This window comes from Tenebrio molitor, chromosome 1 (assembly GCF_963966145.1).
Source record: "Tenebrio molitor chromosome 1, icTenMoli1.1, whole genome shotgun sequence".
In the NCBI taxonomy this organism is placed as follows: domain Eukaryota; kingdom Metazoa; phylum Arthropoda; class Insecta; order Coleoptera; family Tenebrionidae; genus Tenebrio; species Tenebrio molitor.
The window spans coordinates 24,379,678-24,396,505 of NC_091046.1; the positions used below are offsets into that span (position 1 = coordinate 24,379,678).

At 33.2% G+C, this 16,828-nt stretch overlaps 1 protein-coding gene across 3 annotated transcripts; it reads right to left on the reverse strand.

Annotated features, from left to right (window-relative positions):
* Positions 1–1,176: 1,176 nt before the first annotated feature.
* Positions 1,177–9,510, reverse strand: DNAlig1 (DNA ligase 1). 3 transcript variants are annotated; one of them, XR_011156484.1, is made up of 15 exons: positions 9,333–9,510; positions 9,223–9,273; positions 9,027–9,122; positions 8,936–8,976; positions 8,818–8,886; positions 8,654–8,762; positions 8,428–8,600; positions 8,154–8,377; positions 7,827–8,095; positions 7,574–7,775; positions 7,315–7,518; positions 2,002–2,454; positions 1,750–1,947; positions 1,455–1,701; positions 1,177–1,314 (listed from the first exon to the last, which is right to left on the reverse strand). XR_011156484.1 is itself a non-coding variant. In XM_069036662.1 (14 exons), the coding sequence occupies exons 1-14, from the start codon at positions 9,350–9,352 to the stop codon at positions 1,528–1,530; spliced, it is 2,283 nt and encodes a 760-aa protein (XP_068892763.1). In that variant the 5' UTR covers positions 9,353–9,510; the 3' UTR covers positions 1,177–1,527. The 3 variants fall into 3 exon arrangements, 2 of the variants coding, with proteins under 2 accessions (XP_068892763.1, XP_068892764.1); XM_069036662.1 differs by having other exon boundaries at positions 1,177–1,701; XM_069036663.1 differs by having other exon boundaries at positions 1,177–1,701; positions 9,027–9,273; positions 9,333–9,503.
* Positions 9,511–16,828: the final 7,318 nt, after the last annotated feature.

Genomic DNA, 16,828 nt, shown 5'->3' on the forward strand with positions numbered 1-16,828 from the left:
GTAGCTTACAGAAATTTTGTTGAAGTGACAGAAAAATACTGCCCGAAATTTAAATTTACGTTTACGCAATACAATCATTCCTACTAGCGCCACTGCGAACGCTGGTGTCGCTTAGACCGCTGATCCCGCCTACCTGTACACAGCCCATATGATAATATTTGCAATCCAAAATGTTCAGATAACTTGTTTTTGTTCGTAAACAAATTATTGGGCGTGGTTTTAGCGTCATTTAAAATTTCTGAGTTGCTCCTACTTGCGTAGGGGATTAGATTAGAGATATTTAATTAATTTATGCTAAAACCAAAACATAACGATCCAGAAATAAATACAAACTGACCTGTCCGCGTATTTTTGCCAGAAATTACAGGCATAAATTTAATAAATTTTATTCATTAATCATTACTTTATGCTCGCGCATATTTGCATGTCACTTGCATTTATTCCAATACCTATTCTAAATTATGCTTAAATATAAATATTATGTAACTTATGTTCTTATTTATACGTAGTTAATAACATAACCTCAAATAGCAGGTTATCCATCTCCATTTATTCGTTTTAAATCAAGATCATCAATACGTTGATGTTTAGGTACTGTTAAAGTGTTTCTACATAAATTTATTCACAGCGTGCATATTCTTTAAATATACAATTTACAATGATGAAACGCATCAATAAAACATCCAATGAATATAGTAAATTTATAATGATTGATATGCAGGAAAAAGTAAGTTACTATGTGTTAAAATGAAGATCCAGTAACATGAATTGTTTTGTATACCTATTCGATTATTTTAGCTGAAACCCATAAATAAATCAATTGATGATATGCATGCTCGCTTAGAGGAATTTCAAATAATGATTACTTTTGCCAAACAAGAAAGAGTTGGCGCAACTGACTTGCTAAATGCTATAAGCAATTGCAAAAATGATGTTGAGAATTTATTTACACGAATAGATTCAGTTGAAGATATTGTTGAACATGTAAGAACTAGTTTACTCTCTTTAGAAGCAGATATTGAAAAGGCTGAAGAAGAAATAGGTTATACAGAAAGCACTACCACTAAAGTGGCAAACATATTTACACCTCTATTTGTATGTTTTTTCAAAATAATGTAAAAGCATTTGATAACTTTTATTTTGCAGAAAAAAAGTGCAGAAAGAAAACACACCCCAAATTCTTTGAATCTTTATAAAACATCTGATTACTTCCATTGAAATTAATCCTAAGCCCATACTTACACAAAATATAACAGTTTTGACTACAGAGAAGTGAACTGTCAATTAAACCTTGGAACATTATATTTAGATAATTTAGGGCCGGTTGCACCAACGTGAGTTAAATTTAACTACAGATTAAAATATGCGAAAACATTGTTATAACAATAGGTAACTAAAGTAACGAAGCACTTTAACCTACAGTTAACTTTAACTGGTGTTGGTGCAACCGGCCCTTAAACATCTATGCTCCACTAATTTATATCAATAAAAACATAAAATATTTGAGTTTAATACAAATTTTTTGATTCAATAAAAATCTTCTGAAGATTTGTTGGTTCCGCCAATCTGATTTTTCACCTGCTCTTGACTGGAATACATTGAGGCCACTTGCTGGGATGACGTGGCTTGTTCTACAGTTTTATCTTCCCTAACGCGAATAAATCTGGGGAATCGTAAAGATATCCCTTTTTCTGAATCAATCTAAAATATATTCATGAAAAGCAATTCATTTTTAAAAGTATCACTTACAATTCCAATGCCAGCTCTATGAACGGGAGAAAGCGACAAATCTGCGCATTTTACTTCCCAAACCTGTACAGTATCAAACCAATGGTCTGGTTCATGTGTACCATCAAATCTGTAATAAGTTTTTGGATTTTCAATTAAATGATTCTTTAAACAATCTGAATGTTGCTGAAGAGCTTCATCAGAAAACCCTGTACCGATCTAAAAAAAAGTCAACAAAACAAAATGTTACCCAAATTAACAAAACTAACATACCTTACAAATACTTTGAAATTCTTCACTTTCTTGGTCATAGCAAGCCAATAAAAACCCGCCATAAGTGCCTGTACGTTTACCTTTACCCAAATAACCACCAATTACCACCAGGTCTAGAGTATCTCCACAACTATCCAAATAATCTTTCTTTAGTTTAAGCCAATTGTGTGAACGCTTAGCAATTTCATAGGTAGCTTCTTTTTCCAATGTTTTTATCATCAACCCTTCACAGTTACCTTTTATACTTTCCTCAAGAAAGTCTTGCACGTCTTCCATAGCAGTCATATCCATTGAGGTAACAAAACGCCATTCTCCTTCGATTTCTTTAAAATGTTGTTTTAACAAATTTCGGCGTTCAATTAATGGTTTTTTAACTAATGATTCACCATTTAAATACAATAGATCAAACATGAATACGCAAACTTGCACTTTAATGGTTGATTCGTCTGCGTCCTAAAATATTATAATCTTATTAGAACATAACAAATGAAGTACCTAACCACTGTTCGGATACGATTTCATTAAAATTTAAATTAACGAACATTAAATGTTCCTTATGTGGCGGATTCAACAAAAAGCAATATAAATTTTGCCATTTTAAATAGAACAATTTATGGGTCAACGTTTTGTCAACCACTCTGGTAGCTTCTTCAGGACATCAATTAGTTACGAAAAATCTATCAAGGAAAAACTAATGAAACATCAATATATCTAAGGAAACCAACATTCATTTTTGGAAATTTATAATAAGTACCTATGTGCAGGTAATTCAGGCATTTGATACGCAAAGGCATAACCTACACTAAAGTGTCATGCCCTAAATTGCTGTGACTAAAGTCTAACTCATCATAACAACCATTGTAAACATTGATGTAATGATGTGACATAATCAGGTAATAGTATATTACAGTACGAGTGGAGAAACTAAAAGATTCACCTACGCGTGTGTCGGATTTACACACGAGGCGAAGCCGAGTGTGGAATGACACACAAGTGGGTGAATTAGTTTCTCACGAGTGCTGTATAGCGTTTTGTTCAATCCTGCCAGTGAATTTTGGAACATAATTGAAATTTTATAATTTGTGCAATTTATATCATAAAACATAGCGGCCACTTTCGTTGTCATGATCTCTAAAAAAAAACCAATTGCAACAGTAAATAAACTTGACAGAAATTACAATTTGACGTTCTTTCCCAAAAAAACGTGCAATTAATTAAGCAAAATGGAGCAACAAAATGGTTTCATTGTTCCTGATGATATATTAGAAGAGGTCGACGCGCGGCGCCGCTACCTTTAATTTACTGGCTGCAAAATCTAAAGAAAGATATTTGCAGTGATAGAAAAATTTCGTGACTGGATGAGAAAGAAAAACGTTGACGTTATAACGGAGAAAGTAATACTGGCTTATTTTAATGGGTTAATCGGAAAATTGGCGCCCCCTTCTTTGTGGTCTACGTATTCAGTGTTAAAGTCGACCTTATTCGTTTATGAAAAAGTAGATATTAGCAAGTAAGTGATAAAAATTTGTTACACAGTCTAGGACTGGTTTACAAATCTATGAGGGGCATGATGACCAACTCAATAGACCGGGACCAATGGCTTAACGTGACTTCCGAATCACGAGACAGAATATAGCCTTTTTTTATTATTTTAAATTTCGCCCTGGGTCGGAATCGAACCCGCGACCCTCGCGTCCCTGAGCCGAAACGGACTCCCTTAGGCTATATTTAAGTGATATTTATTTTAGTAATATAGATTGTCGATTTCGGATTTATTAGAACTTTTGAATAAACATGTTGAGCAATTCTAAACGAAAGATTCTTCTTTGAGTGGGGTAAATGAGTGGGCAAATGGTTTTACCTCACACTTTTACCTCACGTTGTCATAGCAAACAATATGAGTGAGCAAAATAAGTACTTTCTCGTTTTGTATCCCAGTGAGAAACGACAAGTTTCGATAACAGGATTGAACAAAATTCAGTTTGTTGGAGAAAATAAAAGTTATTTGATGTCATAAAATATGTTGTCAGTGTCAGTTATGTGTCAATTTTTTTATAGAACTTCAAGAGTATATCTCACATTGGGAACAGGACGGCTTTACGCACTCAAGCCCATCACAATAACGTACAATTTATTTGATTATACGCTATCCAATATCCTAATGAAAGTTTAACTAAAATAAGTTAAGGCAGAATATAGCCTAAGGGAGTCCGTTTCGGCTCAGGGACGCGAGGGTCGCGGGTTCGATTCCGACCCAGGGCGCAAAAAAAAGGCTATATTCTATCTCGTGATTCGGAAGTCACGTTAAGCCATTGGTCCCGGTCTATTGAGTTGGTCATCATGCCCCTCATAGATTTGTAAACCAGTCCTAGACTGTGTAACAAATTTTTAATTTTTTATAATAAGTCACTGGTCTGACGCGTTGGTGACTACTAAAGGTCAACGAATGAGGAGTGTGGAACGAACATATACAGTGTGGAAATTACTTATGGAATAAATTCAGTAATTTCAAAACTATTGGCATTTGTCGAAAACGCTGAAACAGGTCGATTTTTATTTCTCATCATGTTTATTTTAAGTTGCTTCACTTGTTTATGACGTCATTCATTTTTGAGCTATGACGTCATCATCATTTTTTTTTAAATAACAACACCCACTTTTTTCTTCTCTTTCTGATAGACCTTCCTATTACCTAGACGATGATCAAAAAAATTTCGTGCCTTATATAACAATTTTTTTCAGAAAATGACAAATTTTACTTCAAAAATGTAATTTAATTTTTAATGTAAAAATTTTAATTGACCTAAAACAAAAACCAACAAACATCTAAGGTTAACAATAAAATGTAACGCAAATGTTGAAATTGCCCCCCGCTAACTATTTGGCACTTACACATGAGTGTAAACACTGTGCACCGCGCTCCATAATGTCAGGGCTGATTTGTTCCATTTCAGCGCGAATTCTGTGTCGTAAATCTTCTAAATTGTTTGGTCTATCAAAGTAAACCCTCGACGTTAAATAATCACATAGAAAAAAAAATTAAATACATCAAAAATTAAATTAAATTTTTAAAGTAAAATTTGTAATTTTCTCAAAAAAATTGTTATGTAAGGGAGCAAATTTTTTAATTCTCGTTTAGGAAATAGGAAGGTCTATCAGAAAGAGAAGAAAAAAGTGGAGGTTCTCATTTAAAAAAATTGGTGATGACGTCTTAGCTCAAAAATGGATGAAGTCATAAACAAGTGAAGCAATTTAAAATAAGTATTATAAGAAATAAAAATCGACCTGTTTCAGCATTTTTGACAAGTATCATTAGTTTTGAAATTACTGAATTTATTCCATAAGTAGGTTCCACACTGTAAAATAGTATTATTTAATAATGATAATAGGCGAATTTTGTAGGTCTCAAATAAAATACATATAAAATCCCTTTGCCCTTAATGGACTAAAAATCGTAATAATACGTCCCCTAAATTGCACAATTGCAAACATATTTTCTGCATATCGTAATTAAAGTACTTTGAGATCATTTAAATTTATAATTAAAGTAGGCTGACTTTGAAATTATATTGGCAACAATCGTTGACATCTTGATTTGGTTTGTCAAAGTGACGCTTAAAAATTCAATACAAAATATGAAACAGAGTTAACAGTTGTATCGAACACCCGCGGCTTGGATACAACTGTTAACTCGCCGTTTCATAATTTGTATTGAATTTTGAAGCGTCACTTTGACAAAGCTGTGCAGGCCCAGCAGCGCATCAAGAACTTAATACTTTTACAACATTGCCTGTAAACCTATTGTAAAGGACCCAAAAAGTTAAATACGGATAACTGCGAGCGTTCAGAATATCTTTTGCCAAACTTTAACAAACATGTTTGTCTGCTAACTTTCTCACACCTATTTTGAATCCTTTGTTCAAACCGACACAGAAAACTTATTTTTATTACATTAAACAACTTTTTCTTCACAAAATCTAAATTTTACACCATATCTACACCACCCACGTTCGAGGCACCTAAACTATATAGGTATGCTTGACTTGTACAACGCAGCACATGGGGAAAGGGAGAGCGCGGTGGTTGCAGCGATTGCTTACGTCACTGGTGGAAACTCAGAGCTCACTCAGTTAGGAAAGTATCACTTTATAACTGAGAGAGATGTTGTTTTTAGTACTTTGGTACTAAATCTAGTACTTTTCGGTGTCATTTAGTACCCTAGTACTTCCCAAACGAATTTAGTACCAAAAAAAATTTGTTATTTTTGTATTAAGTGCGCAAAATTATTGTTTTTTGTTGGCGCATGAGAATGAGTTTTTGGTCGAGACCGGTCAGGTTGAGACTTCAAACTCATTCGAATGCGCCGACAAAACAAACATCTTTCGCATGAAATACAAACACTGAAACACTATTTTTTCTACGTTAAAAAAGAATTTGATTTTTGAAGGCAAATTAGATGAAGAAAATCAAAGTATCAAGTATTGTGACACGTCATTGTATATAACTTAGGAAACGGGCAAATGAAGACTATATTTTTTCACATGTGTTAAAATCAACCCATCCAGAACTAGGTCACTATATGTATGTGGAGGAGAATAAGAATGGACATTCTTACTGTCGGAATCATTTTACAGGAATTTGACAGATAAACGTGAAATTATTGCAGAAACTTTCTAAAAAATGTAGTTGATGACGTTATTTTTATCAAAATAAATTTTTTAAACGCAGAGCTGCAGCAACAAAAAATTAATTATGGTAAAAAAAACGCGCTGACAGTCAAACAAGTAATAAAATTAAAAAAATAACAATGTAACGTATTGTAAACTTTAACATTCGTGAATAATAAATTTTTCCAACGTCGCTTATGAAAATGATACTTTCATCACTGAATTTAGTGAGGAAAATAGACATTTGCATCACTATTTAACAATCTACTACATCAACAATCTACTACCTACTAAAAATAAATTTTTAGTGATCAAAGTGCGATTTTTCAACTCGCAATACTATCCTCACTCGCTGGCGCTCGTGAGTATATCATGTATTGCTCGTTGAAAAATCAGGCATTTTCATCACTTATAGTGTAATATACTATGTTTCAGATGATTTTATTATGGCATAATTTAATTCCTTAACATTATTTGTTGTAATTTGCCGAAATTACATTTGAACCATACGCACAGAGGACGAGTCTGGGGCTTTGCTTTCCACCAGTAACGTAACAAACTGCCAGCCCTGGACATGCGCAGTGTCACTGTGCGAGTCTAGCATACCTATACTGTTTATGTACTTTGCCCACGTTACTTGACTTACCTTACGTTTTCGAGTACTTAATATCTGAAAGGGTTGAATAACTTTGTTTTCACGATTCCAAGCAACAGCTTCACAATCAAGTACACAAGACTGCACTTCCTCATTTATACATTTATTAAATCTTGCCACTATGTCTGGATATTTTGAGGTATTGTTTTCTTGATTTCGGCTGAATATAAATACATCATTTCCATTAAAATGAATCTGAAATATAGCATGTCACCAATCAGAAAGATCAAAAGTTTTACTATTATTTTACCTGAGCTCGTTCTCCATCATATTTCCACTCACAAGTAAATTTCAACCCGTCAAATCTTTGTAAAACTTCCTGAATTCCTTTGGTAGGATGAGCCAACATTGGCTTCAATGGAATTCCTGGGGTCAATTTACAATAATTTGGCAATTGTTCTATTCCATCTGACAACAACTTTGGAATTATCAAGTCATAATTTGGACATTCACTAGATACAATTAATGTAAACAAAAACAATTATTAATGTTATGCAGCATACCAGTAAGTTGTTTTCAAAATAAGGGCCAATCTATCATATTCAGCTTTAAATGCTTCATTGCTAATTTTTTTTGAAGTATCCACAGCTTTAGAAAGACATTCTGAATTAGGTGGATTGAGAGCACATGCCAACGCTAATGCCTGCAACACTGACTGTTCCGCTAAACCTATTCTCAGCTTTCCCGCCAATGATCGAATCAGAAAGCGTGCTTCTGATTTTTTACAGGCAACAAACATGGCCTGAATCTTTTCAATTTTTTTTGCTTGAGACTAGAAAAATATAAATGGAAATTACATATTCAATTATGCTCTATTTTATAGCACTAACTGCATGTCCTGTTAAACTTGCAATTTCTTTTAATCGTGCAAAGACACCATGAACTGTGAGGCGTGCAGGTTGAAAAATCATGCGTTGATTTGCCTTTGACTGTTCAGCAACTAAACCTAAGTCACCCATAGCTTGACAATCTGATTTTATCTGTGTCATCGATCTGCCAGTTGATGAGGCTATTGCTTTCATCAAACTTGTTTCAGCAACTCCCAATTCAAGACCTTAATTGTAAAAATGAATGTTATTTTCTCTTATTATAAAAAAAAGTTACCTTCATAGGCAGGTCCAAGTTTATTTAAACATAAATAAAGAGATGGCAACAAGTCATCGGGGCTTACTACTATTACCGAACGAAAAAAATTGCTCAAAATTTCTATTATTTTTAATCTGCCTGATATATTCTCAATGTCTTCTAAAGTCCTAGTTAATGCTACATATGGAACTCTATCAAAGTTAAAAGTAGAATTTTTTTAATTACAATTTAAAATAATACTTACCTCTCTCCCTTCTGCCAAGTAGCATTGTTTATTGGATGGTATTTTGAAATTGCAGGATTATATAAATCACTATTTTTATTAGCCTCTTGATCCAATAATAACTTTGAATCTAAAATTTCAAAATTAGAACTTTAATTTAGTTTTAATAAATTAATCTTGGTTACTCAATATTGGTTTGCTCTCACTGCCATTTGTAGCCAATTTTTCAACATTTACATGGACATTATCTTTTTCTAAAAAAGAATGTACAGAAAATAAATTACAAAACCTAATTATTTCTACCTATATTATGTTCTTTCAAAATCTTCGGTACACAGGGTTTCCTATAAAATATTTCAAACGGAACATTGGTATGATCTATTTCAATACTTACTTAATATCTGGAGAACTACCACTGCTACTAGATTTCCTGGATCGCTTGTTATTTTGTTCTCTTTGTACAAAACTCCCATGTGAAGCAGCAATTTTTCTAATTTTAAGTGATGATGCATTAAGATTTTGAAAATTCATTATCATTTGTTTTAAGCGAAAATTAAACATGTTTGAGTTTTATTTAAATATTTACATACCCTTCATTTTCTTCAGTGTCTTCCGTAACTTTAACTGAGGTAAAAAATGATCTGAAATTTGGGACAACACTAAATAACCAGGAACAAGCATTATCTGTAAAAAGCTGTACCTTATACTCCTTTGTGTCATGCTTACATTTAATTGAAAGTAATTATACTAATTACAATCTATTTTTTAAAATGCAAAAAAAAATATGCAGAACGAACACCAATACTTTCCGCGCCTTTTTAGACATCAACAATCAACATTCGTTGGTTAAAAATTTATTAGGTTAGAAACAGTGTTGCCAATTATTTAAAAACGAAAACGCCATTAGCGCCAAATTCAAGTGTTCAGAAATCCTTGAGAAATTTTTGTGTTTTAGCGATTATTTGTAGGTAGAACAAATTCCATTTTTGTCAAATGTATTTCATTATTTGTCAATTGACTTTCACATTGTGATAATTAAACATTAAGTATCTTCTACGCTGCATTCTACCGAGTGACTATAAATGACTGAAAGAAAATAGTGGATTGGCAACACTGATGCAGTTGGTAATGCAAGTCTTCTCGTGCATCATCTGTCAATCATTTCTACCGAGTGACTATAAATGATTGAAAATTATTTTGTTATATTGGTCACACATTTGAAATCTTTAGTTGGCAACATCGTTGGCATGACACACGCAATTTTTAAAATTGAAACAAACGTCAAAAAAATCTAAATCGACAATGTACTTCGTGACTTAACCTAACCTAAATAGAAATGATTGACAGATGATCCACGAGAAGACTTGCACTACCAACTGCATCAGTGTTGCCAATCCACTATTTTCCTTCAATCATTTATAGTCACTCGGTATTTAGGTTAGGTTGAGTCACGAAGTACATTGTCGATTTAAATTTTTTTGACGTTTGTTTCAATTTTAAAAATTACGTGTGTCATGCCAACGATGTTGCCAACTAGAGATTTCAAATGTGTTACCAACATAACAAAATAATTTTCAATCAATTATAGTCACTCGGTATATAGATTGAACCAATCGAAGTTTCGGATTCCTGGGTTAATCGCGCATTAAAATTTAATTCGAATAATATTTCATTCTCTTTCTATGTATAAACTGGTCCTTAGTGTTGAAATATTATTTCCCCACTTGTTAGAAAATATTCCACTTTTCCTAACTCAAATTAATACTCAAATACATAAAGTCCATTCATTTTGTATTGAACTTTTCAAGGTCAAATAATTTTATTTTTTGGCTTTGTAATTATGTTTTGTAAATAGTGACATGCAGGTAAACACCGTAAACGTTGAATTGAGCATTGCTAAATCACATTATGTTGGTTATATGCATGTCACTATTTACAAAACATAATTACAGTGCCAAAATTTAAATTATTTGACCTTGAAAAGTTCAATACAAAATGAATGGACTTTAAACTAGGTACAGGTTGCAAAGACACACTTGTCATTTGCAACAGCACTTTTATGGCATTAGTCATTTGAAATTACTTTAAAACTGTACTTATATGGAAAATATTCAACCCAAACTATGATTTTCTGGTCCCTTTGTGCCTTCCTTTGCAACCTGTACCGAATTTACATATGTTAGCTTTCCAATCTCTAGTAGAAAATCAATTTGGTATACACATTGTTTATAGCATGTAGGTACAGTCGCGGCCGTTGAAAACTCAGACACTTTGACACCGCCAAACTTTTGGTTTTGTAAATGGTACCGGAAGTGACGTTTCTCAAGATGTCACTCAAACATTATCCACATTAATTTCTCTCGCAATGACTGTTATATTCACACCGTCCCTCAGTCTAACACATTTTTGCAAATCAGATAATTGCGGCATTTCAAAAGTTACGCTCGATTCTGATCTAATATGTCAAAAACTGACACTGACTTGATCCTTGATGAAAATCCTGTTTACGCTAATCAAATTTCGGAATTTATACAGAGTGTTTAAATCTTTCCTGTCTGAGATTTCAACGGCCGCGACTGTACTATTCTCTAGAATTTTTTATAGTATTGCCGTTATAACTTTTTATCTGCTACGCCCACTAAAATTGACCAATCAGAATCAAAGCCAGATTCAATCTGTACAACTTTTCATCACATTTGCCACGTAAAAAATTTAAGGTTAGAATTTTGCTGTCAAGTCAGTGACGTGGGAAATAGAATAGACGGAGCGTAAGATACACCGCTTTGATTCCCACCTGTACATTTTTGCCCTTACCAAGATGGCCACCGATTGTATTGCTGGTTGCTGTTGCGAAAGTTTTATAATGATGGGGATAACAAAATACAATAAAAAGATACATTAAATAAAAACGGACAAAAGCCAAATTAATTTATCGATGTTTAAAAAGTACAACCTTTGTTAAATAGTAGTTTATTTAACGAGTTTGTGTGTAAGTTGGGATTTTTTTTTGGCATGAGTGGGCCTTTAAAATGCTCGTTTCACTCGCATTTTAAACTGGCCCACTCATGCCAAAAAAATCCCAATTTACACACGAACGACTTGAATACAACGCTTTTTGTTCGACGAGCCCCTTAAAGGATCCACATCGCTTAAAATCTTTAAAACTACCTTGACGTTTCGTTTCGACAAGTTGTGACATTTATCAAAATCCGTTCACGCAGGAGAGAATTCTCAAATTCTGACAGGGTCGAACAAAAAAGCTGTCTTACAGACTTACCTTTTAAATTTTTGTTGAATTGTTTGTTAAAGTAATGAAGTCTAATTTTGGTATAATTAACAATTATTTGTTTGATTAATATAAAATTATGATTTTCCGAAAAAAATTCAAAATCTAAAATATATTTATAGGAGAAAATAAGTTAGAGGGTAAAGTAGCAAAAACAACATTACAGATCCTTGTAATGACATTATCTATAGAAGGGTTATTGCTCTTTTTTGCAATTTTTAACATAACACGTGCTAGTCATCTTCAAAAAGTATGAGTTTTATAATTATATGAAAGCAAACAAATAGGTCCTTTTTGTTAATATAAAAACAACAGATACGATACCTCTGCAACCCGCGCAACCTCGCGCGCAACTGACACATAAATGTTAGGCAAATACAGAACAGATTTGCTATTATTGCTGCATAACTTGCCCTTACTTAGAACGTTGCATATAGGAATCAACGCTTTACATGGTGATGCTCCGTCTATTCTATTTCCCACGTCACTGTGTCAAGTCCACAATTATTGTTTTAGGTTCTAAAAAATAAAATGTCATTGAGACAATTCGAATGTCAGAAATTTTTACTGCGTAAATCAGATCGTCTTAACAACCTATTTGATTGGTAACTAAGAAAATGAAATGGGCGGGGCAGATAAAATGTTACGTTGTCCTTAGTATAGATTTTTATCGCTCTCGGTTATTTTCAAGTTGCAGAACAGCAAGTTTGTCTTCCCGATTTATAGGCCTGTTAAAATTGGATCTTTTAACGTACCTACCTATTACTACGTAGGGGAGACTTGGTTGAGATGGCATACTTTTTTTTGACGACATTTTTACTGGCAAAACATGCTTCTACAGAAATAATAAATTTGTATGTTGTAATCATTACATACTACATATATATTTTATATATATACTACCGGGTGATCAAGAAGGACTGTTTAAGTTGGCAGTACAATTAAGAAAATTTTTTAATTCGGTAATTTATAACACTGCAACTGAATATTTTTTGTTGGTTTATTTGACAAATATCTAATATAGGGATATCATTAACAACGACAAGCCACCAACAACCGGAAGTTACTCCTGTTATACGATTTAAAATACGATCCAGTGTTACCAACTTAAACAGTCCTTCTTGATCACCCCGTATATATAAGTGAAAAATTATCAAAAAATTATGAAATGTACTATTGCGGGCAAAAAAAGTGGGACATCAAATTTCTGTCAGTTTTGAAAAATTCGATGTAGTTCAAGCTTTATTGTCATTTTTTTGACACTATTCCAGCTGACAGTTTAAAAATTTATTTCATATTCCTATTTTCCGTTTCCAAATACTCTCTTCTTTTGATAAAGGTAGATTTTGATTGGAACTTTGCATTAAATAAACATTCACTACGTGCTTACTTACATCATTCCCTACAACCTACAATACTTAATGACAACGTCAATCAATTCAAAATAGGGTTAGAATCAGGTAAGGGTTATTTCACATTAAAAGTCAAGACAATGACGTTGATGTCCCACTTTTTTTGCCCGCAATAGTACCTTACCAATAGCCAGGTAAGCGTGAAAAATTTCGACAATTTTTTTTAATTAGAAGTCGCGATTTTGTGCGTGCGCGTATACGATGCCCTACCCTGTATATTGCGCTTTCTGTAGGCAGAACTTTTTATTTTACATTCCAAATGGACACTATTAATCTTAATGTAAGTGTTTATTTGCATATTTTTTAATATATAATCTCGTCGTCCGCGCCGATAATAACAAGTCGTGCCATTCGATGTGAAATGGCCACCAGAGGCACTTGGATCAGTTGGATCGCGAATGAATGGAAACTGTAATAACTACGGAAGGTTTACAACTAGAATAAATGTCAACCATTAATTCGTCATTGATTATCAAAATAACAATAAATACAATAAGAACTTCAATCATAATCGGTGCAAATCATTTTGTAATATTAATTTGTGTTCGCGAGAAACAGCTAGACATAAAAAGGGTTTGAAACTCGAATAAGTATCAATTGTCATTGATTGTCAAAATAATAAATACAATAAGAACTTCAATGACAATAATGCAAATCATTTTGTGATATCAATTTGTATTCGCTAGAAACAGCTAGACATTTAAATTTTGACAATTTGAATAAATTTTTCCTTCTGTAATTTCTGTAATACTATTACAGTTTCCCATAACGCGCGAGGTGGTGACATCTACCGATATTTTGACTTTTTTCCGGACGCAGAGTTTTGAGCGATTGGCACGACTTGTTATTACGATCAGCGCAGACGACGTATAATCTATTCATTTTGATTGTGACCACTCCCTAGTAACTTTTCAGTTGCTAGGTTATTGATAGGGAATTTTAGATAACACTAAATCCAGTCGCAGACGGCAACTCTCGGAGGCGCCATTTTGACAGAAACGTCACGCTCACAGAAGACAGAACGGAGAACGACTTGGGTAAACGTTTTTCGACGTACACTGTGCGCATATCTATAAAATTGAGTTTTGGTACAAAATTTTAGAATTCAAAAAGAAAATGCCACGTCGTCTTCTCAAAGTTGGGACCAAACGGTTAATATTGACTTGTTTCGAGACATTTATTGAAGGCAACGGGAAAACAACTCACAAAGACGAACATCACCAATAAAGTTAACTCTGTTTGTGCTTTTTTGTTGTACATTTTGGCTAGTAAGTGTTGTAGTTTGATACCTTCTGCGTTTTCATCCCCTGTAAATCATTTTTTTGAACTTTCTGTCTGATTAGTTTTTATCTGAAATTATTTGTATTAATCAATGCTAATTGAAAGTTCTGAACACCTTTAGTAGATAATCCCCAGGCATTTTTCGCGTTTGTCTTACTGCCAAATGACCATTTCCTTCGTTCTTCATTAATATCGAGAATTGCATGAGGTGATTTCGAAGTTTTTACGTTAAATAATTGTACCTGGATATAACCCCACTTTTCAACAGACGTGGTCGCAGAATCAGACAGATGTTTTTAGTTTCTCCTACTTCAAATATTGATTTCCGTTATTAATTCGTATCCCACCTCCACCCGGCGGCACGGCAATTTTGCCGGAGTACATACACTATTACGGATAATACTATCAAGTAATAGTGCAGTGCTTATCAACATAATTACCGGCGTCTCGCCTCCACATTTTGACTTTTTTGTGTTTTATGTTCTGTGTCAATGTTAAGGAATTTCCTCACGATGTGACATGAGTATAATAATATACCTTTTTGAATTTCAACCACCAATGTGTTCTCTAAGTCCAAAATTTTTAAATTTTTAAAAAGAGATTGCGGTACTATTCCTGTTGTTGAAATTATAAATGGTAAAATCGAAATTTTTTCTAATTGCAAATATAAAACCCTCAGTCTCAGGATGAATATTTGATTTTTTAAGCCATGCATGAGAAGCTTGAATATTAATTTCTGGCTGTTCTAGCTCTTTAAAATATCTCCCATGTAAAGACTTTTGTTTTATATTTGCTATAGTGTCAGGTATATTTGGCTCAACAATATCTGAAATTACATTATCACTTAAATTTAAAGGTGTGTAACCTTTATCCGCTGAAACCAAAGCATTAAAAAAAGTGTTATCACGAGCTCTATTGAGAAAATAATTTTTTAGTGAAGCAATTTGATTGTGTTGTAGAATTTCTAGATTTGAAAAACCCCTACCACCATTTTCGCGTGGTAAATTAAATCTTTCAATAGCAGATTTGGGGTGATGTTTACAAAATTTTGTAAAGAGAACTCTAGTTTGAATATTTATATTCTGTAAATTAGTTTTGGACCATTTTATAACACCAAAAGAATAGGTCAACAATGGAACAGCATATGTATTAACTGCTTTAATTAAATTATTACCGTTTAATTTTGATTTTAAAATAGATTTAATTCTTAAATAAAATTGTTTTTCTAAATTTCCTTTTATAATTGAATGTTGAATATGATTTGATTGATTAATACCTAAATATTTATAAAATTCTCCTTTATTTAAATTTTTAATGATTTCTCCTTCTTTAGTTATATATTAATAAATGCATTAAAATCATTGCTTTACTACCATGGTCAAGTTTTGACAATTCTGACATTTTCACATCATGTTCACACCACACAAATATTTAGTGTAAAACGTATACAGCACACAGCTAAACAGCGCCTACTATGTTTTTCGTTGTGGTCACAATCAAAGTGAATAGATAATACGTTTAAAAATACGTACAAAAATATTTGGTTTTGTATTATTAAAATTACTATTAAAAACACTATGAAAAGATTCGCACGCATTTGTGCTCCTTACCTACTTGCAGAACAAGCTGCCCATAAAAATGGTGGAAAGTTTGAATTTTCTGATATGTAACAATAACAATCTACCAAATAATCACAGTATTGAGTAACTCGAGGATCAGTAGGTGCACAAGACATTAAATCTTCAATAAAACAGTCTGCAACTGTGACGTATCGTCCACTGTAAAAGACGGGAAGCACCCCTCTACTGGAAGCACAGATGCATTTATTGTAATTTGTAACATAAAGTACATGAAAAAATTGAACAAAAACAAAAGAAGTAAATTTATAATTCAGAAAAAACTATACGTACATGACGGGGCCATTGGTGCATTTGTTGTAACATAAAAACACTTAAACCGTGTTGCGGGGGTTAAAGGAACGCCACTGGCCACTGGCGCTAAAGCGATGCGATACCCGATGCCCGATGGGCCGTTCAAGGACGTTCACGGTCATAAAAGGTTGCTGGAGAAGAAACGATTGGCATCATGGCATCACTTTCAATACATTACCAGCATAGGGCTAGGGCGCTTTCCCTCCTCTTATTTTAACCTCCTTGTGTATAATCGTGTCAAAAATAAATTACTCCCTAGGATTTAGGGATATTCTTTATTAGGTTG